General features: G+C 43.4%; 1 protein-coding gene and 1 long non-coding RNA gene across 4 annotated transcripts in view; one reads left to right on the top strand and one right to left on the bottom strand.

The window, feature by feature from the left end:
• SLFN5 (schlafen family member 5) overlaps positions 1-24,068 on the top strand; it is a 51,716-nt gene extending 27,648 nt beyond the window's left edge. Inside the window, exons 1-5 of one of the 3 annotated variants that reach the window (XM_005583461.5) lie at positions 1,835-2,000; positions 15,324-16,375; positions 17,826-17,951; positions 20,989-21,709; positions 21,884-24,068. In XM_005583461.5, coding sequence (XP_005583518.3) covers positions 15,364-16,375; positions 17,826-17,951; positions 20,989-21,709; positions 21,884-22,694 — 2,670 coding nt within the window. In that variant the 5' untranslated portion in view covers positions 1,835-2,000; positions 15,324-15,363 and the 3' untranslated portion in view covers positions 22,695-24,068. Of the gene's footprint in view, positions 1-1,834; positions 2,001-15,323; positions 16,376-17,825; positions 17,952-20,988; positions 21,710-21,883 lie in introns of those variants that run through there. The other 2 variants (XM_005583459.5, XM_065531233.2) reach the window with 2 other exon arrangements.
• On the bottom strand, positions 123-2,045 carry LOC141408783 (uncharacterized). Its single transcript, XR_012425537.1, has 2 exons — positions 1,687-2,045; positions 123-733 (listed from the first exon to the last, which is right to left on the bottom strand). It is a non-coding gene; the product is annotated as an uncharacterized lncRNA (long non-coding RNA).
• Positions 24,069-24,699: the final 631 nt, after the last annotated feature.

Here is a 24,699-nt window from a genome sequence, read left to right on the forward strand (position 1 = left end):
TAAACAATTGCGTGGGAATTAGTAACTTCAAATTCATAAAATTGTACTGGTTATCAGGTGAGTAGGGGATAAGTGGAAAGAGGGAATGAGACCAGCTGGGTACACAAATATTGCTAATGTTATTGCTTAAAATGTGTGGTGAATACACGGGTGTTCAATTTACTATTATTTTGTACTTTCCGTATACTTTAGCTATTTGACAATACGTATAAAAATCGAAAAGTTATCTCATAATCCCAGGCTCCAGAGGTGACCGTAGGTGGTGTTTTCCAGACTGTTCTGTCTGCCTTGATTTTCTGCTAACTGGCCACCATCCTTATCTCCTCGCGCTCCCGGTCGCTGCAGAACCCCTGCTCTGAGGGACTGCCAATTCCCAGGAAGTGCAAGACAACTGGAGCCTCTTCTTCTCTGGGCAGGGATTTAAATGTTCTTGGGTAGCCTCGTCAGAGACCTGTGTGGCCCTGCAGTGACTTTCTTTCCAGCCACTTTCCCATGAGCTCAAAGCTTTGATTCTGTCACTTGCAAAGGGTCAGGCCTGATCTCTTGCCCGTTCTTGAGAAGTAAGACTTCCAGCGCCCCAGGCCAGACTGTGACGACCCAGTCTGCGCCTGGCTCAGGCTCCACAGGCGGCCTTTCCTCAGTTGGGTCTACTGAGACCTCGAGCTCTTGAGCAGAAGATATAAGAGAGAGGGGCTTGCTGGGCGGGCTCCGGGAGTCCTCCTGGCTCTGGGTGCTGGAGTTGGAGGAGAAGGGATAGAGAAACATCTACTCACCAGAATTGTAAAACGGAAAAAGGGTAAAGGGTAGGTACCTAGAGAGGGCAGTTGGAATCAGGATTGGGCTGAATAGGAGTCCCCAAGTGCTACTTATATCCGCCGGGAGCACGGGTTCGAATCCGCCCCCAGGCAGCCAGCTCCTGGTTCCCTCGTCCCCTCGTGCTGCGGCGGGGCCCACTTCGGCCCTCGGATTCCCAGCACAGGCCACACAGGGCAGCAGCGCTCGCCGCACGCACGGGCAGTTCGGGAGGGCTGCGCTTGGGGGAGCCAGGCCCTTCGCCAGCGCCCAGTACAAATTGGTACTACAATTAGGAGAAACACACTGAAATCTGACAGCCCCGTCTAAGACCCGGGCGTGATGAAGTCTGCGGTAGGTGATGAATACAAGGAACAGTTTCTCTTTCCTGTCAGCAAAACGCTCTTTCCAGAGCCTGCCAGGTTTCGCCCCGGTGGCCACACCTACGCCTGGCAGGTGCTGGTCCGAGCCCTTAGCGCCAGCAAAAGTAAGGAGGAGGAAGCAACATTCTGAAATTAGTGGGGGAAGGAGGGAGGCGAAAACAGAGGCTTAATTTTCTGCTTTCCCTTCCTTCCAGTGCCCCATCGCCGTACGCCTTGCCCTCCTTCCAGCACAGAGCTGGAGCAGCTGACTGTGTAATTCGAATAGAAATCGAAAGATTTGGAGGCGCTGGCGGAGAAACCTGCGGAGAGCTCTCCAAGCCTGTGGCGTCCCAGGAAGACTCCGAGGGGGGCCCAGGAGGTTCTGGAGGAGGTGGGGGTGGATACCCAGGTCTGCTTCCCTGGGTGAAATAAGAACTGAAAATCTAAAAATAAAATAAAATAAAATAGAAAACACAGAGAAGCAACAAAGCGCTTCCCCTCCTCAGTTCTCCCCAGTTCACCCAAAGTTTACCAAGGCTGTTGTCTTTTCAGGAGTGGGCTTCCCGCTCTACGTAACGATGCGATTGGGCTGTCCCTCTGTCTGTCTCCTGCACGATGCCCCGCCCCGGGAGGTGTCACGTAGCTCAGCTGATAAAAGCCGGGGACCCCGGGGGCTCATCTTCTCTGCTCTGGACTTGGGAGGCTCCATTTCCTGCTCCTGGAGGGAGACGCGCTGCAGAGGAGAACCCCGGCGGGTAACGAATCCCCCGCGCTTCTTTGCCCAGGCCTTCCCCAAACCTCCTCCAGTCTGCGCGGGTTCTCCTATGGGGCTGTGGTGAAGGCAAGGTGCGGCGACTGCAGCTCCCCGGGTCTGGGCGCTGCCGGAAAAGCGTCTTTCCCGCTGGGGAGATTTAGTTTGTTGACTCAGGAGCACCTCCAACGACAGCTAGCGGCGGAGGACTCGGGAGCTGGGGAGGCTCGGAAAGCGGGGCGAGCTGGGGAGGAGGGAGAGACGCCGACCTAGCACAGCCTAAATCTTGCCAAACCAAGCCTGGCAACATTTCCCCATGGTTCAGGAGCACGAAGGACATCCTCCCGAGGATGAAGATAAATGGGTGTGGCCTGGGGACAAATAGGGCCAATGTCCAGTCTATTACAAGAGGCTTTGTTCCAGAGCCTTGCCTATAAGCCCCTGGCTTGGAACGTCAGTCTTGAAACTGTAACAACGGGGGCAGGCTACTAGGGCAGCCCACGAAGCCCTGTATCCCCCATACAGTGACTAACTAGAGCCCCTGTGGGTTCTGTCCGCAGTGGCTGAGACTAAGGTGTGATTCCGTCCGTTTCCCTCTTGCATGTGTCCCGGGAGCCAGAGTTGTAGAAGCCCAAATTCAGGCTCAGGCTCAGGAACCAGATGTGCTGTTGATGCCAAACACTGACACACAGGTGCTTGGAGACAGAGGAAGATTTATTCCATTTGGCAAAAGCGAGAAGGCAAGAGGGCAAGACTCTCGAATCCACCCTAACAAAAATAAGTAGCGGGGAGTTTTTATGCGACTAGGAAGGAAGGGAGGGGGACTTTCAGGGAACCTAGGGGGAAAGTCTATTTCTTAGTCTCAGATTACACCTTGAACCACTGGACTTCCGGGCGTCAGCAGCTGGTCGCAATGCCCTTAAAGGCATTCATTCCTTCTGCAAAATTTTTTATGACTCTGAGGCAATATCCTCCTGCTTGACAAAGAAACGGTGCATCGAAAGTTTATAATTATATTGCTAGAAAAAGGAATATTGGGCAAAAAGCGGGTAGCTAACGTGCAAACAAGCAAGGGCCTCATCAGAATTTTCATGGTTTCGTCACTAAAAATGTTGGGGTGCTGAAATCTCGAGGGTCTCGGTTGTACCAGAAAGGGATCCTTTGGCACTAATGCAGGCAGGAGGGGATGCTTGAGGGAGGATAGGGGAAACTTTTCAATAGTTTCTCCCCCTCCCCTACCAATAGCGGGTGGGAGGGCGCTGGTTTAGAGCCAAGCCTCTAGGACGTGAGAACAGTGGCTTGAGTTTGTCTGGTCTTGCCCTGTGAGAAGGGGGCGGAGTCAGTGCCTGCCTTTGTAGGGGAAAAAGAAACCGATTCCTAATCTGTTTGTCTGATGGGAAGTGCGAGTCCCTGTGGCAGGATAACAGGCAAGCAATTCAGTGTGATAACATCCTGTGTCAGAAACTTTCCTTTAAATGTCACAAGAGGCGGGGCACAGTGGCTTATGCCTGTAATCCCGGCACTTTGGGAGGCCAAGGTGGGCGTATCGCGTGAGGTGGGCAGTTCACTTGAGGTCAGGAGTTCGAGACCAGCCTGGCCAACAGGGTGAAACCCCATCTCTGCAAAAAATAACAAAATTAACTGGGTGTGATGGCACATGCCTGTAATTCCAGCTACTCGGAGCCAGAAGCAGGAGAATTGCTTGAACTCCCCCCACCATAAAAATGTCACGAGACTTAAACTCTTTTGTTTAAGAAAATAAGCAGTTTTATTATTTCCATGTAAGAGGAAGAAGAGGAAAATGCTGTGGTTGACTCCTGGCCTGATTGTAAAAATTCACAGGTGTTTACAGCAGTCCCACTTTAACCACGGGATATGTCCCAAGACCCTACGTTGATGCCTGAAACCAGATGCCTGAAACCATGGGTAGCACCAAACTGTGTATCTACTATGTTTTTTTCCTATACTTTCACTGTTTCGCTTAAAGAAAGGCTTTTCTTTGACATGTCTGAATTGCCAGCATCACTACTCTGGAGATTTGAGGCCATTAAATAAAATAAGGGTTACTTGAATATAAGCAATATTAGAGTCCATCTGATAAGTAAGAAGGCTACCAAGTGACTAAGGGCTAGTAGCATATACAGGGTGAGTACACCAGACAAAGAAACGATTCATGTCCCAGGGTGAGAGGCAGTGGATGGCATGAAATTTCATTAGGCTACTCCGAATGAAACTTGAAACTTATGAATCATTTATTTCTGGAATTTTTAATTTAATATTTTTGGACAAGAGCTTATTGTGGTAACTAAAGCATGGAAAGCCAAACCAAAGACAAGGGAGGACTACTCTATGCTATTAGAAAATAGAAATCATTTCCAGTATTATTGTCATGGCAAATTGAATCATATGATATACACTCTTTTATGTCTGGCTTCTGTCACTCAGCATCATTGTTTTCAGATTCATCTATGTTGTCGTGGGTACCAATAGTTCTTTCCTTTTTGTTATGGTTGAGTGGTCTTCAATTATATGGATAATGATTATTGGCTTCTTCATTCACCTGCTGATGGGCATTTGGATTGTTTCCAGTTTATAGCTTTCACAAATAAAAATGTTATGAACATTCATGTACAAGTCTTTGTATGGACATATGCCTATTTTTTTTCCTCTTAGGTAAACACTTTAGTGTGGAATGGCTGGGTCAAATGGCAAGCATATGCAGAACTTCTTAAGAAACTGCCAAATTATTTTCCAAAATGGTCATACCCCTTTAGATCCCTACCAGGAGTTTATGAGGATGCCCATTCCTTCACATCTTCACCAACAACTAGTATGGTTTGTCATTTTAGCCATTCTAATAGATGAATAGATGTGTAAAACTGAAGTTTTAATAGGCATTTCCCTAATGACTAATGATGTTGAGCGTAATTCAATGTGCTTATTTGTATCCATATATCTTCTTTGGTAAATTGTCTATTCAAGTCTTTTATTCATTTTTAAATTCGGGTTTTTTAATCATTACTTTTTGAGTGTTCTGTATGTAATCTATGTCCAAGTTCTTTATCAGTTATGTAATTTGCAAATATCTTCTTCCAGTCAGGGGCTTATATTTTCTTTTTTTTCTTAAACTTTTATTTTAAGTTCAGGGGTACTTGTGCCGGACATGCAGGTTTGTTACATAGGTAAATGTGTTGCCACGGTGGTTTGCTGCACAGATCATCCCATCGCCTAGATATTAAGCCCAGCATCCATTAGCACCATCCTGATGCTCTCGCTCCTTCTATTGCCCCCTCCTCTGATGGGCTGGGGCTTATATTTTCATTCTCTTAATAGTGTCTTTCAGAAAGAGAAGTTCTTAAAGTCCAATATATCATTTAGAAAAAATTTATTGTGCATCTAGGGCGGGTGCAGTGGCTCATGCCTATAAACCCAGCACTGGGAGGCTGAGGCAGGGAGATCACTTGAGGTCAGGAGTTTGAGACCAGCCCGGTCAACATGGTGAAATGCCATCTCTACTAAAATTACAAAATTTACCCAGGTGGGGTGGCGGCGGGCACCTATAATCCCAGCTACTCGAGAGTCTGAGGCAGGAGAATTGCTTGAACCCAAGAGGCGGAGATTCCAGTGACCGAAATAGCGCCACTGTACTCCAGCCTGGGCAGCAGAGGGAGACTCCATCTCAAAAAAAAAAAAAAAAAAAAAAAAAAAAAAAAAAAAAATTCTTTTGTTCATCTAACATCATCTTTAAGAATTGTTTGCCTAACCCAAGGCAAAAATATTTTCTCTTATATTTTTCTCTAGAAATTTTATATAAACTCTGGCCAGGACATATACAAAAATAGAACTCTGACCCACAACTGCTGCAGTAACCAGCCTGGGAAGCCAAACCACAGCTTCTGCAGCAGTTGACTGGTAGTGGTCAGGACCTGGTCAATAACTGACAGCTTCCTTAATTTTTGCTCCAGATTCCAACTCAGGACCAGTCAGAGAAAGCCAAATATGTTCCCCAAACTAATCATACAGGATGTTCATTTCTGATTAGCCTGCTTCCAGCTTCCCTATGACAACACCCTTGAATCATACCATACCTGAGCATTCCCTTTTTGTCACTATCAGTCTTTCTTTCCCCTGCCTGTCTTTGAGGCTCTGACGAATGTGAGTGATGATGGCGACTGACTCCCTCGTTATAGTGAGCTCTGAATAAACAGCCTCTGCTTGTTCTCATCCAGGCAGACTTCATTAATGTCTTTAGTTTCTTTGGAGGTTCCACCAAGATACCATCTGCACTGCCCACTGTGTGGACTCCCATTTTCAAACAGGATGGCTGCTACGGAGGCATCTTGCACCTTGCAGTGAGTGGCTTGTTGAGTTTGCACTGATGTGATAAGTCAGCACTGGCTCTGAATGTCTCTTTGTGTTGAGTTCCTCAGCTACTTATTCTCGTTTGATACCTGGGTTTTGTTATTGGTGTCCATTTATTTGGCGCCCTAGGTGGAATCAGGCCATTCTCTTTCACCTTTTTTGGCTCTCTTTTGTGTGTGTTTGTGTTGTGCTGTTTAAAAATGGTTTGTCTGAAGAAGGAGAATGGCAGGGTCGGACACAGGCATAGGTCCTATAAGCCTGTTCAAGCTCGCTTCACAGTCCAGCGAGTTTGTGGTTCTCCCTGAACCCACGTCCATGTGAACAAATTTTATTGTGGAGTCACCAATAAAACCAGCTCAGGTTCTCCTTCCGTCTTGCGTTTTTGTCCTGAGAGCTTCACTTTGGTCCACAGGGAGTGCTCTCTCTGGTTTTCTGCCTACTGGGGGCAAAGATTGTCTGGTCTGTGTTAGGAGGTGGCCAACTGTAAGGTTGGGGACCTGAGACGCAAAATGCACAAGAATTATACTCCTACTGATGGCCAACAGCTCTCATGGGGTCTTCTAAGTCTGCATACCCTCCTCACCTAGGAGAAACTGTTTCTTCTTTGTACAATACTAACTCATGCACCTACTTTCCTACCTTCCTAATGGCATGACTCCAAGGATGATTTGGGCCTTTACTGGCTACTTTGGGGAACATTTGACTTGAACAAAATTGTTCATTTGACATGCACCTTAGAAAAGCAGGAGTAAGATTTCTCAGGATCAATGGGGCTGCAGTTTTTTTGTTGGTAGGCAGAGGCCTCCAAATGAAATTCTGATCAAAAATTTCTTCATTGAAAGATTCTTTGCCCAAAGCCAATGGGAAATTTGACAAACTTAAGCAACAACGAACTAGACTAATTTCCCTAGTAAATACTTCTTTTTCTTGTCTTCCAGTTGCCTCCCTGTATCCAGCTCTCTCTCTTCCCCCTTGTCCTTCTATTAGGTTGGTGCAAGAGTAATTGCGATTTTTGCCATTACTTTCAATAATCTCTCTCCTGTACTTCAGTCAACTGCTCACTTCTCTTCCCCTTTTTCAGACCCCCTCCCTTTGCCCAATAACTCTCGTAAAACTCCAAAATTCCAGTTGCTTCTGAATATCCATCCCTCTCTTTAAGCTAGGTATGCAGGCATCTGTAGAATTTAAACCTTGGATCCGAGCTGAATTAAGAATCATACTTAAAGTTTGTTTCCCTAAACCCAGACAAGACCAGCAAAAATTCATAAAAGAATTTAGAATTCTTCTAGGTACATATGACGTAGGGTTACCTAACCTCTATCAACGTGTACACATGTTGGTCAGAAGCTAAGGTGTTAAATCCTGGAGGGCAAAAGCTAATTGGACAGACTCAGAAAGGGACCCACAGTATCCCTCTTTCCAGTAAATCTGAGGGTTTAAGCAAAAGGATCCAAAAAGTAAGGCAAAGTCTCCTAAAAGCCATACCCCAAACATTTATAATAAAAATCCATCGGACCATGCAAACAAAAAAATAAAGCCATCAGACTTTTTCAGGATAAACTAGGAAATACCTTCCAACACATCAGTTAAAGAAGGTGGTAAAAAGCAGCCCTTTCATCTCATTTTGTCAGTGGAGTTAATTATGAAATTGGAGACTTAATTCTAAAACAGAAATTAGAATGGAAAACAACCCCTTTTTCTGAATTGTAACACCTGGCAGAACATTTTGAAAGAGCTTTAGAACTAAAATGAGACAGGACTCGAAATAAACTTGTGGTTCACTTCCCAATCAACACCTATTGACAAGGACACTTACAGATATTGTAAACAGAATCAAGACAAATAAAAATCCATCAGTTCAGATCAACGAGGGTGCTCAGAAGAAGGAGAAACTACCCAATAGTCTGCCTTTCCCTAAACACTCAAGATGATTTAACTATAAATACAGGTGGTCAAACTCATCAATTTCTGGATTTCTGGTAAACATGGTGCTACTCTTTCTAAGTTAAACCCTGTCCCTTTTGCTCAATCTCTTCCTCTGAGTAAACATACCACACAGGTGGTAGGTATTTCAAATAACCCACATATAAGCCACATATTTATTCCATCTCCCAGCCCTCAACTGTAGCCCTTAGTCCTTGACTGAAAAACATTCCTTCCTGCTCTTTGATACCATGCCAAATTTAATAGAGACTTAATTTGCAAATGGAACTGTAATATGTGCTGATGTTTCAGAGACTTCTCTATTCATAATCAAGTTGCACCTGCTCTGAATACACCTTTGCTTTCTCTATTATATTTGATGCCTACTCCAAATAAATATCTTGACACCAAACCTGACAGTGTAAGGGGCTAAAAATTCCACTCACATAGGACGAATAATTGGAGCAGCAAAATAATAAGCAGAACTTACTAAATTCAGACAGATCCTGTCAAACGATTACTCAAACTTCCCCAATATCCATTGAAGTGAGAAGCAAAGGAAGGACTCGAACTTACAGTTGAAGGCCTTATATGCAAAGGTCCTCTTATATCCCCTAGTAACACTCCTGTCCTGCCAGCAAAGAAACCAAGTAGATGGAGATACTGATTTAAGACTTCAGAACCATCAACAAAATTGTCATTTCTTTTTTCCTAGTAGTGCCTAACTCACACACCATCTGTCATCAATATTACCTGAAGTCACTTGCTTTACTGTAGTAGAAATTTTCTCTGCCTTTTTCAGTGCACCTTTAGACAAAGACAGTCAATACTTTCCTGCCTTTGCCTTGGGAAGGACAATGGTATAACTGGACAGTCATGCTCCAGAGATTCATCGAAGCCCCTGTTTTTGTCCAAATGCTCAATCAAGAGTTAAAAGATATAAGTTTTCCCTTGTGATTCACTTCTGATACAATATAAAAATGATCTACTTTGTTCAGAGAACAAGGAAGCCTGTTAAAAGGATTCCATTTATTTGCTCTCACCCTTAGTAGAAAAGGGACATAAAATTTTTAAGGCTAAGTTACAATTTTGCCAAAACACAATTCATTATTTGAGGTAAACCTGTCTAAGAAGGGATAAATATTCTCTCCTGATAGACTAAAGATTATCCAAAGTTATTGTAAATCCCTCACAAAATGACAGATGGAGAATTTCTAGGTTTAACTGGATATTGAAGACAATAGGTGCCAAAGTTTTCTGAAATTGGAGCACCTCTTTACGGATTGACTGTCTTCAGTGAGGGATTCTCTCCTTTGAAAGTCCAAACATAAAGACCTCCTGGAACCTGAAATCAGTTCTTCAACAGCCTCCTTCCCAAAGCACCCCAACCGTAGACAGCCATTTTTTTCTATTTGTGCAAGAGCGATCTGGACACGCCCTTGGGCCTTTAACTTCATGGAAACCATTAAAACCCCGTTATTTACTGTAGCCTCACTCTTGACCTGTTTAAAAGGCTTATTTCTCTTGTTTTAGGTCATTAGCTGTCACTGGAAAACTTGATGATGCTTCTGCCAAACTAACTCTAGGCTCGCTCCTCGCCTGACCTCATGGTTTCTCATGCAACACAGACATTCCATTGTTTGCTTGTTTGAGACAGAGTCTCATTCTGTCACCCACGCTGAAGTGCAGTGGCATGATCTCGGCTCACTGCAACCTCCACCTCCCAGGTTCAAGTGATTCTCCTGCCTCAGCCTCCCGAGTGGCTGGGATTATAGGCACACACCACCACACCCTGCTAATTTTGTAATTTATTTTTAGTAGAAACAGGGTTTCACCATGTTGGCCAGGCTGGTCTCAAACTCCTGCCCTCAGGTGATCCGCCCATGAAAAAATCTGGTTGAATCTTTACTCTGATAATCTTTGGTGCTCTCAAAATGGCCACTTGCTGGCACCAAATTATTTAAAATGGATATTAGCTAAATTTCTACATGAAATTACTCATTATGATATAGACAAATTGGTCACTGTCTTAAATCAACATCCGTGGGAAAACTAAAAAGACAGCTGAGCCGTGGGGCATGGTGGCTTATACCTGTAATCCCAGCACTTTAAGAGGCTGAGACAGGAGGTTTGCTTGAGGTCATGAGTTTGAGACCAGCCTAGGCAACATTGTAAGACCCTGTCTGTATAAAAAATTTTAAAAATTAGCTGTGCATTGTGGCACATTCCTGTAGTCCTAGCTACTTGGGAGGCTAAGGCAGGAGGATAGCTTGAGCCTAGGAGTTCAAGGCTGCAGTGAGCCATGACTACACTCCAGCCTGGGTGACAGAGTGAAACCCTGTCTCTAAAAAACCAAAAACCAAAAAGGACAGCTGAGGCTATTTTCAGGTTGTGTGTCACCTGTCAACAACATAATACTAGAAAAATTCTAATGTCACTTTTTGTTTCTCTATATAGTGTGCCTTTTTCCTCTGGATGCTTTGAAGATTTTTTTCTGTATCACTGGTTTTGAACAACTTAATTATGATGTTCCTCAGTATGTTTTTTGTTTTGTTTTGTTTTGTTTTGTTTTGTTTTCACATTTCTTGTGCTTAAGGTTTGTGGAACATCTTAGATCTTGATTTTTTTCTAGTGTTCATCAAATTTTCTTCAAAAATATTTTAGTTGTTTCAGACAGGAGAGTAGCCTAGTCCCTAGTACTCTATTCTGACTGGAAGTGGAAGTCTCATGAATGTAGTTTGGAAAATCACAGTTCCTTAGACACAGTAAGGAATGGCCTTGCCCTCTCCCACTTCTCCTGCTTGCCAGGAGCCTCTTGTGTCTCTGGCTTTTTCTTCCGGCATTTGTTTCTGTATTTCTAAACAGCATGCTTATTTTCTCCGTTCTCCCTCCTACCCTCTCTTATTTTAGATATTGTCTTAGTCCATTTGGGCTGCTGTAACAAAATACCACGGACTGGGCGGCTTATAAACTACAAAAATTTACTGCCCACAGTTCTGGTGGCTGGGAAGTCCAAGGTGCTGAGAGATTCAGTATCTGGAGAGGGCCCTCATAGATGGTGCCTTCTCACTGGGTCCTCGAATGGTAGGGGGGCATATATGCTCCCTTGGACCTCTTTCACAAGGGCACTAATCTCACTTATGAGGGTACATCCTCGTGACCTAATCAGCTTCCAATGGCCCCACCTCCTAATACCATCTCCTTCGGGGTTAGGATTTGAACAATGAACTTTAGGGAGTTACAAACATTCAGACCACAGAAGATATTGTTTGTTTCTGTAAGATGACTGTATATTTCCCTCTCTCTGTCTCCCTTTCTCTCTCTCTCTCTCTCTCTCTAATCTTTGGAGACAGGGTCTCACTCTATCACCTAGGCTGGAGTGCAGTGGTATGATCTTGGCTCACTGCAGCCTCAATCCACTGGGCTCAGGAGATCCTCCCACCTCAGCTTCCCAAGTAGGTAGGACTACAGGTGCATATCACCATGCTTGGTATTTTGGTTTTTGAAGAGATGGGGACCCATTATCTCATTATGTTGCCCAGGCTCCTGGCCTCTAGCAATCCTCCCACCTTGGCCTCCCAAAATGGGGGAATTACAGGTGTGAGCCACTGTGCCTGGCCTGAGTATAGCTAACACTTTTTTTTTTTTTTTTTTTTTTTAGATGGAGTCTCACTCTGTAACCCAGGCTGGAGTGCAGTGGCATGATCTCAGCTCACTGCAGTCTCCAGCTCCTGGGCTCAAGTGATTCTCATGCCTCAGCCTCTTGAGTAGCTGGTACTACAGCCGTGTGCCACCATACCTGGCTAATTTTTGTGTTTTTAATAGAGATGGGATGTCACCATGTTGGCCACGCTGGTCTCGAACTCCTAACCTCAGGTGATCCACCCATTTTGTCTTCCCAAAATGCTGGGATTACAAGCATGAGCCACTGCACCTGGCCAACACTTCTTATCCTATGCCTTCCTTCTCCACATCCTGCCAATACAACTGTATCTTATATCATCATTTTTTATCAGAACAATATTCAGGGCTTATATTATCATGACTAGGACTTTATTTACAATGGTGCCAAATAATGCTTTATGGTTATCTTTTATTTACTATACTGCTTTTGTATTTGCCTATCTTCCTAAGTGCCTATGACCAATTCATCCCCTACTCTCCACCCTTTCAGTTTACTAACTGATTAAGTGATCTGTCAATTGCATGGTCTTAGGCGCTGTCCACCGAAGCCTACTGCTCTGTTGTGTAGTTTTCCTGGTGATCTATAGGCCTGCTGTACAGCTGTCGTTCCCGGACCTCCCTTCACAAACAGCCAGGGAATTTTTAAACGTCTTTTCCTTGTTGAGTCTCTTGTTTCCTGCATCCAGTTTTTTGAGGGAAGAAATGCAGGGGGCAGGGCAAGGACACTGTCCAGATAGTGCGAAATCTGAAATCTCAGTTCACGGTGCCAACTCTTATGACAGAGGGTTCTGTAATCATGCATGAGTCACTGGTTTTCTTCCTACTTCAGAGAACTTCAAATTTTGCTGGCAATGCCCAGCATCCGTCACTGCAGGCATTCTATTTTGGTGTCATCAACTTCCCTGGTCAGGTTTTCACTGCACTTGGCATTCCTTTTGCACATATATCGAGGTTTAAAGTTCTGAATTTCGGCTGGGCGTGGTGGCTTATGCCTGTAATCCCAGCTATTTGGGAGGCTGAAGCGGGTGGATCACCTGAAATCAGGAGTTCGAGACAGCCTGGCTAACATGGCAAAACCCTGTCTCTACTAAAAATACAAAAATTAGCTGGGCATGGTGGCTTGCGCCTGTAGTCCCAGCTACTCGGAAGGCTGAGGAAGGAGAATCACTTGAACCCAGGAGGCAGAGGCTGCAGTGAGCCGAGATCGCGCCACTGCACTCCAGCCTGGGCAATAGAGCGAGGCTCTGTCTCAAAAAAATAAAAATAAATAGATAAATAAATTTCTGGATTTTAAAACACTCACTGTTGTTTTCAATAGTCTATGGGGGTGAAGGAGGGACAGACGTCTTTCTTGGGATTCTTACGTTGGAATCTCCTGTTATTCTTCTAATTAGAAAAAGGATTAATTATGTTAAAAAAAGACAAATCTTATTGTTAATCGCTCTGCAAACCAACAACACAAAAATATTTAGAGAAAAGTGCTGAAGGAAATGCATTAGAAATGCTATATCTTTAAATGGTGAATTTATAAGTGTTCTTTTTCTTCAGTTCTGCCTTTAGGTTTTTTTTGTTTTTTTGGACATGGAGCACATATTACATTTACTGCTGGGAAATATGTAAGTTGGAATAAAAACAATGTAGAAAACACTGAATCTGCTTTTAGAAAACCACTTCTATGGCGTGTGTGTGTGTGTGTGTGTGTGTGTGTGTGTGTGTATGTCTGCGCATGTGTGCGTAGGCATGGGTATTTTAGCAGAATCTGATCTAATCTGTGTGTCTGTCAGAGTTAGGAGGTAGCGCCCTAGGGCTTTAACTAGAGATGAAAAGGCATACATGGAACAATGGATGGAGTCCTGCAGGGGACCATTGTCTGCCTAAGCAGAAAGCTTGTACTTGTATAACGATGGCTGAGGAAAAAATGAAAACTTATTTCATTTTGGGATAATTTTATTGTAAAGTATACCACACGTACAACAGAGAATATAACTTTATTGCATAGTTAAAAATAATATTAAAATGAACACACACGTATTCACCCCAATTAAGAAACACATTTCTAGAAGCTAAGAAGCTTCCTGTATATTTCTCCCCTATTTCTGTCTCCCTAATTCCATCCTCCTCCTCCCCAACCAGAGGTAGCCACTATTTTGAATGTCATGTCTATTATTTCCTTACTTTTCTTTATGATATTACTACCTATATATGTCTCCCTAAATAATATACTATTTAGTTTTACCTGTTTTTGAACTTCATATAAATGGAATCATAATAGATGTGTTCTGTGGTTTGTGTATTTTTTACGACATCGTATTCTTAGAGTTCTTTCAAAATAGTGCATATAGGCCAGGCGCAGTGGCTCACGCCTGTAATCCCAGCACTTTGGGAGGCCAAGGCAGGCAGATCACTGGAGGTTAGGAGTTCAAGACTAGCCTGGCAAACATGGTGAAACCCATCTCTGCTAAAAATACAAAAATTAGCCAAGCATGGTGGCAGGCACCTGTAGTCCCAGATCCTCGGGAGGCTGAGGCAGGAGAATCGCTTGAACCCAGGAAGCAGAGTTTGCAGTGAGCTGAGATCACACCACTGCACTCCAACCCAGACAACAAGAGCTAGACTCTGTCTCAAAAAAACAAAACAAAATAGGGCCTGTTTTAGTGAAAGTGAATGTCATTTTCCATACTGAGAATGACCTTATCAACATTTATTTCCAATTTTTTGCTATTTTGAACAGCAATGCTTTGAAAATTCTTGTTCATCTCTCCAGGATATCTGCTTTTTTTTTCTGTTTTAATCTCACAAAACACTACCAGGTTGGTTCCTTTAAACCTGTTTCAGAGTATATGAAAATAGGTTAAAACAATTTTCCCAAAGACATAAAGCTGGCAAATACTGGGAGTTTGAACTCAGGGGTGGTGTGCTTCCAGCAGACTCAGTTCCTCAACTCCCCTTACAAATTCATGTATAAATCTGACCTCCAGCTATGTGGGAATTGCATTCATCCATTTTCACACTGCTGTTAAAGACGAACCTGAGACTAATTTATAAAGAAAAAGAGCTTTAATGAATTCACAGTTCCACATGGCTGGGGAGGCCTGACAATCACGACGGAAGGTGAAAGCCACGTCTTACGTGGAGGCAGGCAAGAAAGAAATGAAAGCCAAGTGAAAGGGGTTTATGAAACCATCAGATCTCGTGAGACTTATTCACTACCACGAGAACAAAATGGGGGAAATGCCCACCATAGCTCAATTATCTCCCACCGGGTTCCTCCTACAACACATGGGAATTATGGGAGCTACAGTTCCAGATGAGATTTGGGTGGGAACACAGTCAAATCATATCACGAATAAATGAATGGACCAACCTCAGCAGGATGGCCTTAATCTGTTGATTTTCCTGCCTCTCCTATTCTTGTCCTGTTCTAATGGTTCTATCTTTCTGTTTTTCAGGAGAACATTTCAGAATAGGAATAGGCCAAGTGCTGAGAAGATGAGTCTTAGGATTGATTCGAATACAAACTTTCCGGAGTGTGTTGTAGATGCAGGAAAAGTCATCCTTGGGACTCGGCGGAGGCAGGAGATGGACCCTCGCCTGCGGGAGAAACAGAATGAAATCATCCTGCAAGCAGTATGTGCTCTGCTGAATTCTGGTGGGGGCATAATCAAGGCTGAGATTGAGAACAAAGGCTACAATTATGAAAGTCATGGAGTAGGATTGGATGTGCCTCCAATTTTCAGAAGCCATTTAGATGAGATGCAGCAGGAAAACCACTTTTTGATTTTTGTGAAATCATGGAACACAGAGGCTGGTGTGCCACTTGCTACCTTATGCTCCAATTTGTACCACAGACAGAGAACATCCACTGATGTCATGGATTCTCAGGAAGCTCTGGCATTCCTCAAACGGAGGACTCAGACTCTTACGAATATTAATGTTTCCAATTCATTAAGTCCACAGGCAGCTCAGAGTAGTGTACAATATGAAGGTAACACAAAGGCCTTAGCTGCTGCTTTATTTGATAGAAAGCGGCTTCAGTATCTGGAAAAACTCAACTTTCCTGAGTCCAAACATGTTGAATTTGTAATGTTCTCAACAGACGTGTCACACCGTGTTAAAGACAGGCTTCCGAAGTGTGTTTCTGCGTTAGCAAATACTGAAGGAGGATATGTATTTTTTGGTGTGCACGATGAGACTTGTCAAGTGATCGGATGTGAAAAAGAGAAAATAGACCTTACGAGCTTGAGGGCTTCTATTGATGGCTGTATTAAGAAGCTACCTGTCCATCATTTCTGCACACAAAGGCCTGAGATACAGTATGTCCTTAACTTCCTTGAAGTGCATGATAAGGGGGCCCTTCGTGGATATGTCTGTGCAATCAAGGTGGAGCAATTCTGCTGTGCGGTGTTTGCCAAAGCGCCTAGTTCCTGGCAGGTGAAGGACAACCGTGTGAGACAATTGCCCACAAGAGAATGGACTGCTTGGATGATGGAAGCCGACCCAGGTTAGGGAGCAATATCCAAAATGGTTGTAATGTTTGCTGGCAGCAAGGCAGGGCAGATTAGGGAGGAAAGCGAGACATGGTATTCCTTGGAATCTGGGGAAAGAGATTTACTCTCTCAGTTGCAATTGTCTGACTTATTAATCCCTGTAGATGCAGTTCATGGATTATTGCCCTTCCTTTTTTCTGCCATCTTAATTAGTCTTCATTCAATAGATGCCCTGGCTAGTAGCCCCATTAAAGGCTGGTGCAGGGGGCTGTTTGACCTAGTTATTTCAATTTTCACATCCTTTCTTATGTACATATTCAAGCCTCTTCTCTTATTTTTCTATTATGAGCTTGCATTTAATTAGTCAGGAAATTTCTTTTTTTCACATGTACAGATGTGTCGCCTTTAATTTACTGACACTTTCCTCTGACTTTCCCTTCTTTTTTTTTTTTTTAAATTATACTTTAAGTTGTAGGGTACATGTGCATAACGTGCAGGTTTGTTACATATGTATACTTGTGCCATGTTGGTGTGCTGCACCCATCACCTCATCAGCACCCATCAACTCGTCATTTACATGGGGGGAGGGATTCCATTGGGAGTTATACCTGACTTTCCCTTCTTAAATATTCGCCCTTTCTCACTGCCCACTTCCCTTTTTTGGACCAAAACATGACCAAATCATGGCTTTCGCTCTGTTTTCCCATTTTTTCCTTTGGGGAGCCAGTACGTGATAAGCCAGAGGATGGTTGGTGACACGCATCTACTCTGGAAAAGGAAAGCCTGAGATAAAATTAGACAAGAGAAAACCAATAGTAACTTCTTCAAAAGTCCAGAAAAAACAAAGTCCACTTCAGAATCTGCTTGGATATTTATATCCATTGGCCTTTGCATCTTCTCATCATTTTTCTTTTAAAAATAGCATTCTGAAAATATAAAAACAGGCTGGGTATGGTGGCTCATGCCTATAATCCCAGCACTTTGGGAGTCCAAGGGGGGCAGATCACCTGCGGTCAGGAGTTCGAGACCAGCCTGGCCAACATGGTGAAACTCCGTCTCTATCAAAAATACAAAAAATTAGCTGGACGTGGTGATGCACGCTTGTAATCCCAGCTACTCAGGAGGATCGCTTGAACCTGAGAGACGGAGGTTGCAGAGAGCTGAGACCATGCCACTGCACTCCAGCCTGGGCAACAGAGTGAGACTGTCTCAAAATATAAATAAATAAATAATAGAAATATAGTTTCGTTTTGACATAATAAAATTAAAAAGTGTTGCTTCATGCTAGGTTTTTTCCTTCAAAAACCTCAGTAGGCTTTCCTGAGCTGACCCGAGATGTAAAGGCAAATATCTGTGGGCTGTGGCTTGAGTTGTAAGACTAGGTGAAAGACTTTGCAGCACAGTTCAGCTGTAAGTTGGGGTCTGCCTTTTTGCATATTGAATCCTTGGTTCTTGTTTCCTAAGATCTTTCCAGGTGTCCTGAGATGGTCCTTGTGTTGAGTTTGTCATCTGCCACACCCCGCAGCAAGACCGTGTGCATTCATAAGAATTTGGAACGTCTGAAAGAGCAGCAGAAACGCTACTTTCCAGGTAATTGGCCATCTCTGGTTGCTTTGGAATATGTTGATTGTTCATTCATATAAAAAATTGACTCCTACTTTATATTATATACGGAATCAATTCCAGAGGTTTAAGGACTTAAATATGAAAGCCAAACCTTTAAAACTGTCAGTAGAAAATATATATGAGTAATTATATCATTGGGGTAGGAAAGGATTTCCTAAACCAGACACAAAAGGATCAAACTTAAACAAAAAGATTGATAAATGTTACTACATTAAAATTAAGAGCTGTTCCTCAAAATATACCTTAAAGAAAGTGAAAAGACTGGGCACAGTGGTTCATACCTATAATCCCAGCACTTGGGTGAGGTGTGGAATTGCTTAAGTCCAGGAGTTTGAGACCAGCCTGGGCAACATAGCAAGACCCCATCTCTACAAAGTAGCGGCACTCCACTATGCCCGGCTAATTTTTTAACTTTTGTAGAGATGGAGTCTCCCTGTGTTGCCCAGGTTGGTTTCAAACTTCTGGACTCAAGCAATCCTTCCACCTGAGCTTCCCAAAGTGCTGGGAATACAGGCATGAGCCACTATGCCCAGCCACCAGTCTTTTTTTTTTTTTTTTTTTTTTTTGAGATAAAGTTTCATTCTTGTTGCCCAGGCTGGAGTGCAATGGTGAAACCTTGGCTCACTGCAATCTCCACCTCCCGGGTTCAAGCGGTTCTTCTGCCTCAGCCTCCCAGGTAGCTGGAATTAGAGGTGCATGCCACCACACCCAGCTATTTTTTTTTTCATTTTTAGTAGAGACAGGGTTTCACCATATTGGCCAGGCTGGTCTTAAACTCCCGACGTCAGGTAATATACCCACCTCAGCCTCCCAAAGTGCTGGGATTACAGGTATGAGCCACAGCACCCAGCCCAGTCATTTTTTTGATGGACTTTTATATGATGTTTAATTTCTTCATTTTTAAACATTGCTACAGTATACTTTTTACCATAATATACCTGAGGTGTTCTTTAAGGATAAATTCCAAGTGGTGGCCGGGCACAGTGGCTCAGGCCTGTAATCCCAGCACTTTGGGAGGCCGAGGCAGGTGGATCACAAGGTCAGGAGATCAAGACCATCCTGGCTAACAGAGTGAAACCCCTTCTGTACTAAAAATACAAAAAATTAGCTGGGCGTGGTGGTATGCGCCGGTGGTCCCAGCTCCTCAGGAGGTTGAAGAAAGAGAATCTCTTGAACCCGGTAGGCGGAGGTTGCAGTGAGCCGAGATTGTGCCACTGCACTCCAGCCTGGGTGACAGAGCGAGACTCCATCTCAAAAAAGAAAAGAAAAGAAAAGAAAAAAATTCCAAATAGTATAATTGCTTGTAAATTTAGATGGATATCGCCAGATTGTAATCCAAAACATATATCCAAATACACTTTCACCAACATGATATTATCATGGCATTTCTCTTCTGGAAGAAGCTTAGAATCATTTTATCCTACCAGAAAGAAAAAGGGAGATGGCCGGGTGAGGTGGCTCACACCTGTAATCCCGGCACTTTAGGAGACCGAGGTGGGAGGATCACTTGAGCCCAGGAGTTTAAGACCAGCCTAGGCAACATGGTGAAACTCTGTCTCTACAAAGAAATACAAAAATTAGCTGGATATGGTGGCATGTACTTGTAGTCCCAGCTACCTGGAAAACTGAGGTGGGAGAATCACCTGAGCTCAGGAAGTAGAGGCTGCAGTGAGCCATGATCATACCATTGTACCCCAGCTTAGGTGACAGAGCAAGACCACGTCCCTCCCCCCGCCAAAAAAGAGTCTCCATGCTGTCCCTTTTTAGTCAAACACTCCCCAAATCCCTAACCTCTGGCATCCATAAGTGAAACCATACAGTACGTAATCTTGCCAGGTGTTAAGATGGCACTCTAATGCCTTCCTCCGCATCCTCATTTCCACCTCTTTGCTTCACGCTTTGGATGTCAGCAACACAAACTGCTTGGAGTGAGTGACCTGAATGGACCTTGCTTTTTTTTTTTTTTTTTTTTTTTTAGACAGGGTCTCACTCTGTTGCGCAGGCTGGAGTGCAGTGGTGTGACCTCAGCTCACCGCAACCTCCGCCTCCTGGGTTCAAGCGATTCTTGTACCTCAGCCCCCCGAGAAGCTGGGATTACAGGCATGCACCACCATGCCTGGCTAATTTTTGTATTTTTTGTAGAGATGGGGTTTCACCATGTTGGCCAGGCTGGTCTTGAACTCCTGGGCTTAAGTGATCCAACTGCCTCAGCCTCCCAGAGTGCTGGGATCACAGGCATGAGCCACCGCGCCCGGCTTCCTTGCTGTTTCTTGTTCCTGAGTGTTACTCATGTGCCCTCTTTTGACCATCTCTCTATTCTCCTCTTCAACTCACAAACTCAAAGTCATCCTTTAATAATCAGCTCAGGGCTGGGTGTGGTGGCTCACGCCTGTAATCCCAGCACTTTGGGAGGCCCAGGCGGGCAGATCACCTGAGCCCAGGAGTTTGAGACTAGCCTGGCCAACATGGTGAAACCCCATCTCTACAAAAAATAGAAAAATTAGCTGGGCGTGGTGGTGCACACCGTTGGTCCCAGCTACTCCAGAGGCTGAGGCAGGAGAATCACTTGAACTCAGAAGACAGAGGTTGCAGTGAGCTGAGATCATGCCACTGTACTCTGGCCTGTGTGACAGAGTAAGACTCCATCCCAAAAAAAAAAGGAAAAGAAAAAAGAGAAAAAAGAATCAGCTCAGGTGTTTCCTTCTTCATACTTTCATATTTTCTTCTTTCCTAAATTGTACCTTTCCTTGGTATTCACATAATACTTTCTGTCCTTCCCTCTGGTTGTATTGACCACTTTGTACCATAATTATTATTGTCTGTTTATACCAGCTAATTAGTGCTCCATCAAAACGAGAATTGTTTATCTTTTTATTACTAATGTATAAGCTATTGTAGATACATGGTAGAGTGCCAGTGTTGATTGAACCTTCTACGTATAATGATGATTACTAGCTTGTCTGAGGCTTTTCTAATTTCTTCCCATTCTTTCCCTGTCTAGTATTTTCAGACAGAGTGGTGTATACTCCAGAAAGCCTCTACAAGGAACTCTTCTCACAACATAAAGGACTCAGAGACTTAATAAATACAGAAATGCGCCCTTTCTCTCAAGGAATATTGATTTTTTCTCAAAGCTGGGCTGTGGACTTAGGTCTGCAAGAGAAGCAGGGAGTCATCTGTGATGCTCTTCTAATTTCCCAGAACAACACCCCTATTCTCTACACCATCTTCAGCAAGTGGGATGCAGGGTGCAAGGGCTATTCTATGGTAGTTGCTTATTCTTTGAAGCAGAAGCTGGTAAACAAAGGTGGCTACACTGGGAGGTTATGCATTACCCCCTTGGTCTGTGTGCTGAATTCTGATAGAAAAGCACAGAGCGTTTGCGGTCCATATTTACAAATTTACCCTGAATCCTATAACTTCATGACCCCCCAGCACATGGAAGCCCTGTTACAGTCCCTCGTGATAGTCTTGCTTGGGTTCAAATCCTTCTTAAGTGAAGAGCTGGGCTCTGAGGTTTTGAACCTACTGACAAATAAACAGTATGAGTTGCTTTCAAAGAACCTTCGCAAGACCAAAGAGTTGTTTGTTCATGGCTTACCTGGATCAGGGAAGACCATCTTGGCTCTTAAGATCATGGAGAAGATCAAGAATGTGTTTCACTGTGAACCGACTGACATTCTCTACATCTGTGAAAATTACCCCCTGAAGAAGTTGGTGAGGTATGCTGCCTGTCTGTGTTCACTTTCTTTTCTTGAGTGACTGTGGCTGGTGTGGCTTTCAGTTTACTTGCTAAAATTCATATTGTATTTACTATGCCCAGAGGGGTTTAAGAGTAGAATTGGCTTTGTTTGTTTCATTGGGGAAAAACTTGACTGTGTTTCTTACTATTTCAGCAAAAAAAACATCTGCCAGGCAGTGACCCGGAAAACCTTCATGAAAAACAACTTTGAACGTGTCCAGCACATTGTCATTGATGACGCTCAGAATTTCCGCACTGAAGATGGGGACTGGTATGGGAAAGCAAAGTTCATCACTCAGACAGCAAGGGATGGCCCAGGAGTTCTCTGGATCTTTCTGGACTACTTTCAGACCAATCACTTGAGTTGCAGTGGCCTCCCACCTCTCTCAGACCAGTATCCAAGAGAAGAGATCACCAGAGTGGTCCGCAGTGCAGATCCAATAGCCAATTACCTACAACAAATAATGCAGGAAGCCAGACAAAATCTTCCACCTAACCTCCCCCCTGGGTCCCTGGTGATGCTCTATGAACCTAAATGGGCTCAAGGTGTCCCAGGCAACTTAGAGATTATTGAAGACTTGAACTTGGAGGAGATACTGGTCTATGTAGCGGATAAATGCCGTTTCCTCTTGCAGAATGGTTATTCTCCGAGGGATATTGCTGTGCTTTTCACCAAAGCAAGTGAAGTGGAAAAATATAAAGACAGGCTTCTAACAGCAATGAGGAAGAGAAAAATGTCTCAGCTCGATGAGGAATGTGATTTGTTACTACAGGTTGGTGACGCATTGGATGTTCTGACCAATCACATTGTGTTGGACAGTGTCTGTCGATTTTCTGGCCTGGAAAGAAATATCGTATTTGGAATCAATCCAGGAGTAACCCAACAAGCTGGGGTCTACAATCTTCTGCTCTGTTTGGCTTCTAGGGCAAAAAGACATCTGTATATTCTGAAGGCTTCTGTGTGACAGGAAAACCCAAGCCTAAGAAACAATTAAGTGATTCTCATCTCTAATTAACTGTGAAACCATTTGATCCAAACATGTAGGCACACACTCACTTACTAAGTCACATACTTTTCTAGGTGCTGGGGATTGAGGACCAATCGATGTAAGATTTCTCCTTTAGGGCAGAGACATACCGCTGACAAGTACATAGATAGACAAGGAATTTCCCATAGTAATAAGGGATATCAGTAATTAGAGGACCGTGAGACTCAGAGGGGTGTGTGTGTGTGTGTGTGTGTGTGTGTGTGTATGTGTGCATGTGCGCACGCACATGTGTGTAGGTAGATGGAGGGAGGGGGTGGTTATTTTGCGTGGTCAGGGAAGTGCTCAGTGAGGGAAGAACTTGTCATGAGAATCTCTGAGTGTGCCAGGCAGACTCAGATCTTTTCATTACTTTTTAACATGGCCGTGTGCAGAAAAGTTTGAATGGGATGTGCAGGGAGAATGTGAAGGATGGAGCGGGTAGCGCATCTGGCCTTGTATGTTCCAGGAACAGGAGAGACATGTTTTGAAATGTAAGATCACAGGCTGTTTTTTGCAAGACCACATTATATTACTTTATCATTTTCTGCTTTTTCTTTTAACGGCGTTAGTGTTTTTGATCACTATATTTTAAAATGCTTTTTGTGTGCCTCTTGGTTATTTGAAATCTGTTTCTTAGCTCTAATTTTTTATTCTTACGGAGCGTCTTAGGTTACTACATGAAGGTAAGACTGCCACAGTCCCCCAGGGAGACACGCTGTGTTTCACTGATTGATTTGAAGATGACAGAGGGCCTAGGGGGATGAATGTATTGGACTCAAAGGTTGCATTTTGTGTTTCCATTTAATTTAATAATCAACAAAACGACAAAGTCAGTTTAACATCTTTCTTCTGCTGAGTCTTCAGGATTTTAGCTAGTCTTTCAAAAGTCATTGCTACAAAAGTGCATATTTCTCATTTCCCGTGGGTCTCTAGAAACTTTCTCAATATTTAAAGCCAAACAAATCCATCTTTTCTGAGAGACAGAAACTAAAAAATTCAAAGCGTTGATTCACTATTAAAAACAGCAAGGCCCTGCTATTTCCCAAGAGTAAAGAAATTTAAAATTCTCATTGTAAGAAGTATGAACTTGAAGCTAGCATTGGTTTATTCCTGGCAGCTACTTACAATATTAAAAACTTTACTTTTTAAATTTAAGACAGTTTCACAGGAAAGCATGAAATTAGTCTATTGTGAAATGTTTTTATAACTAACTTGGAATATACTGCAAATCACTAGTAAGTAGAGACACATTTAAGATAAAATGACTAATAAAACAGTTGGTAATTCTGAATAAAGATCTGAATAAATCCAGATCACAGACTGTTCCTTTACCAATATGTGAACGAATGTGCACAATTAGTAAAAATATAGCCAAAAATTTACCAGCAACAGAGAAGCAAAGAATGGAGTTCAGCCTTACACTATAAACATCTAACAGATATGTATGAAAATTTAAAAACTGGAATAGGTTAGGCATGGTGGTTCATGCTTGTAATCCCAGGACTTTAGGAGGCTGAAGTGGGAAGACTGTTTGAGCCCAGGAGTTCAAGACCAGCTTGAGCAACATAGCAAGACTCTGTCTCTACAAAAACAAACAAATAAATAAATAAATAAATAAATAAAATTAGCTGGGAATGGTAGTGTGCACCTGGAGTCCTAGCTATTCAGAAGGCTGAGGAAGGATTATTTGAGCCCAGGAGTCTGAGGTTACAGTGAGCTGTGATCATACCAGTGCACTCCAGTCTGGGTGACAGAATAAGACCCTGTCTCTAAAAAATAAATAAAATAAAAAATAGGATTTAAAAGTTTTATATAAAGGCATAGCTACTATCTCACCTGCCCAGTGTAGTCATGAATAGATGTCACATAAAGAAAAGAAAACCAGAATTCTTGTTAATATGGCAATTTGAAGGGTGGTGGCGGAGGTATTGAGCAGGCAGCT

The sequence above is a fragment of the Macaca fascicularis genome, chromosome 16 (genome assembly GCF_037993035.2).
Source record: "Macaca fascicularis isolate 582-1 chromosome 16, T2T-MFA8v1.1".
Taxonomy (NCBI): Eukaryota; Metazoa; Chordata; class Mammalia; order Primates; family Cercopithecidae; genus Macaca; species Macaca fascicularis.